At 46.9% G+C, this 3,677-nt stretch overlaps 1 protein-coding gene across 1 annotated transcript in view; it reads right to left on the reverse strand.

Annotated features, from left to right (window-relative positions):
• The window catches only part of SAXO1 (stabilizer of axonemal microtubules 1), an 8,554-nt gene extending 5,065 nt beyond the window's left edge, over positions 1–3,489 (reverse strand). Inside the window, 2 exon segments of the mRNA XM_027881834.1 lie at positions 1,815–1,894; positions 3,120–3,489. Of these exon segments, the coding sequence (XP_027737635.1) occupies positions 1,815–1,894; positions 3,120–3,489 (450 nt within the window).
• Between the last annotated feature and the right edge of the window lie 188 nt (positions 3,490–3,677).

A 3,677-nucleotide genomic window follows, 5' to 3' on the forward strand; every position in this document is an offset into this window, starting at 1 on the left:
ACCTGCAGCAGAGATTACAGAGAGATTGATCTGCTGATAAACTGGTGGTAACTTATATCCAAGACACCACGAAAAGTGGTGCTGCCTGCAACTCTCAGACCTTATCAAGGGATCTTGCAGTTGCAACACTTAGTGAAATGTTACTAGAGAACCCTGGTTATGAATCAGTGTTTCCTTGCCTCACACTCCATGCAGTTATTCTCATACACTCCATCATTTAATTCTCTCTGTGTTTAGCCACACATAACGAGAGTCTTTAGTAGCCCTCTAACAGCTGGTAGCATTTTTCCACTATGCCTTGATACTTTCTCATTGGGTATGTTTTCTTACCAGTATTGCCCAAAGGACAGAAAAACTTGCAATGCAATCGTTAACTGTTCATTCTCTGGTTTTTCCTCTTACAAAGGTAGGCAAGTTTTACATATTTGACAGAGTACATGCTTTGAAGAAGCAAATATAAGTAGTTTCTGTGCTTTCTTATTAGTTTGAGGTTTTTTTCAGAAGCTGTACAGAATCCAGGGGTAACAGTTACTGTGGAAATCATTAGCCTTGTCTGAGCAAGAATAGTTTTGCTGATAGAACAGAAAGTTTCTACGGATTCCTTGACAAACCTCACATGGTGACTGCCTCTCCTTGCCTGCCTTAAGAGAACACCAGTGAGCCCACAGTTTAGTCACAGGCAGACACAAAGCTATCTAACTGCTTTGGTTCATTCTGGAGATAGAAGGCATTTATAGAAGTGCAGGCTGCTCTTTGAAAACCTCTGATCTTTTGTTTCTGAAAACTTCCACACAGACATCCCAAATGTGAGTTGGGCATTTCAATCACATTTGTGATTTAAACCAACAATAAAAAGGCATAGGTGGGGAAAGAAGTTTACCGGTAGAGTTTCATGACAGGATGGGTACTGCAGGAGCTGGTAAAAGACTTCACCAAGCCACTCTGCATTATTTACCAGCAGTCCTAGCTAACCGAAGAAGTCCCAGAAAACTGGATGTTAGCAAATGTGATGCCCATCTACAGGAAAGGCTGGAAGGAGGATCTGGGGAACTACAGGCCTGTTGGCCTGACCTCAGTGCCAGGGAAGGTCATGGAGCAGACCTTCTGGATCGTCAACATGTCGCAAGTGCAGACAACTAGAAGATCAAGCCCAGTCAGCATAGGTTTGTGAAAGTCAGGTCCCAGGTCCTGCTTGATCTACCTGATCTCCTTCTATGACAAGGTGTCCTGGTTAATGGATGAGAAAAAGGCTCTGGATGTTGTCTACTCAGACTTCAGTAAAGCCTCTGATACCGCCTTTCACAGCATTCTCCTGGCGTAACTAGCTGCTCCTGGCCTGGACAGGTGCAATCTTTGCCGTTATGTAAGTGATACCCCTCTCCTGTGCATGCGTGCTTCATGTCAAGGGTCTGGTTTCCCAGAACCTTTTTCAATCCAGAAAGTGAGTAAAATCCAAGACCCTGACTGTGCTTCTGTGGCCCATGTATTCTCTGATTAAATCTCATCTCAGTCTCCAAAAGTGCAAGAAAATGCTGCTTGCCTTCACTACACTAAGTGGCTTCAGATAGACCTTCATGCCACCTTCACACAGCCCTCATGACTATACCACCGCATTGTTGTTCTTGTCAGGCTCCCCTTGTGAAAACCAATAATTTTTCTTTTCTCCATTACCCAACTCTCACACATACATTATCTAAGCCATGGTTCTTATTCTATTTTTCATACTTGGTAGTCAAGATGCCATCTCTGCCCTCTTGTACACTTCTTTTGACTTAAATGAGACTTTGGGAAAAGTGAAGGGATAAAGGGAGTACTCCACAATACTTCAACAGAAGGCAAGGGCTTCTTGTTCTTTTTATAGAGCCCAGTGGGTAGGTGTTGCCAATGGTGATGTCTGCAAGGGACAAAAACAGCACAGGAGTTAGACACTCACAGATAGCTGATTAATAGGAGCTCACTTTATAAGTCAGCCACAGAGACTCTAGAAATGCCCAAGGCTAAGGTTAGATGGGGTTCTGAGCAAACCAGTCTAGTGGAAGGTGTTCCCGCTCAGGACAGAGGGATTGGAAATAGATGATATTTAAGGTCCATTACAACCCTAACAATAGTCCAAACTCCCTGCCAAGGCAGGATCACCTAGAGCAGGTGACATAGGAACACATCCAGGCGGGTTTTGAATGTCTCCAAAGAGGGAGACTCCACAGCCTCCCTGAACAACCTGTTCCAGTGCTCTGCCACCCTCTGCCACCTGTAAAAAATTCCTCTTCGTGTTACAGTGGAAACTTCTTGTCTTTTAGTTTATGGTCATTGCTCCATGTCCTGTCACTGGGCGCCACCAAAGAGTCTGGCACGACCTTTTAAGATCCACCTTTGAGAGATTTGTATGTATTAATGAGATCCCCTCTCAGTCTTCACTTCTCCAGACTAAAGTGACCCAGCTTCCACAGTCTCTCCTCGTAAGAGAGATGCTCCAGACCCCTGATCATCATTGTGGCCCTCCACTGGACTCTCTACAGTACCTCCATGTCTCTCTGGTACTGAAAAGCCCAGAACTGGACACGGCACTCCAGATGTGGCCTCGCTAGGGCCGAGTAGAGAAGCAGGATCACCTCTCTCAGCCTGCTGGTAACACTTCCCAATGAACCCCAGGATACCACTGGCCCTCCTGGCTGCAAGGGCTCACAGCTGTCAATTTGTCATCCACCAAGACTCCCAGGTCCTTCTCTGCAGAGCTGCTCTGGGACTGGTCAGTCTCCAGCTGTATTGGTACTTGGGGTTATTCCTCCCCAGGTGCAGGACTGTAAACTTGGCCTTGTTGAACCTCATTAGGTTTCTCTCTACCCAGCTCTCCAGCCTATCAAGGTCCCACTGAATGCAGCATGGCCTTTAGGTGTATCAGCCACTGGCCCCAGTTTAATGTCATCAGCAAACTTGCTGAGGGTGCACTCAATCCCTTCATCCAGGCTGTTAATAAAGAAGTTGAATAAGGCTGGACCCAGTGTTGATCCCTGGGGATCCCAACTGGATTCTGCTCCACTCATCACAACATTCTGAGCTCTGCCATTAGACAGTTCTTGATCCGCCTGTCTGTTCATCTAACCCACGTGTCCTGAGCTTACCTATGAGGATGTTGTGGGAGGAGTGTCGAAAGCCTGAAGTCAAGGTAGACAACATGCCCTCATCGACCCCTCCTGCCGTGCCATCGCAGAAGGCTATCAGATTGGTCAAGCAGGATTTCCCCTCTGTGAATCCATGCTGACTATTCCTGATGACCTTCTTGTCTTCTACATGCTTTGGGATGACCTCCAGAATGATCTGTTCCATCACCTTGCCAGGGACTGGGGTCAGACTGATTTGCCTGTGGTTTCCCGGGTCCTCCTTCTTGCCCTTTTTGAATGGGAAGTAACACTGGCTTTTCTCTGGTCGTCGGCACCTCTCATGTTCTCCATGATTTTTCAAAGATGATGGAGAGTGCTTTAGCAGCAACATCTGCCACCTCCCTCAGCACCTTCGGGTGCATCCCATCAGGGCCCGTGGATTTATGGCATTATATCTGCCTCGCCAATCTCTACCCAACCCTCTGCAGCCAAGGGGAAGTCTTCCTTTCTCCAGCCTTCTTCTCTTACCTCCAGTGTCTGAGTTTACTGAGGGCTGGCCTCAGCAGTAAAGACTGAGGC

The sequence above is a fragment of the Empidonax traillii genome, unplaced genomic scaffold (genome assembly GCF_003031625.1).
Source record: "Empidonax traillii isolate 1590-97213 ecotype Southwest subspecies unplaced genomic scaffold, ASM303162v1 scaffold97:size1219025, whole genome shotgun sequence".
Lineage (NCBI taxonomy): Eukaryota > Metazoa > Chordata > Aves > Passeriformes > Tyrannidae > Empidonax > Empidonax traillii.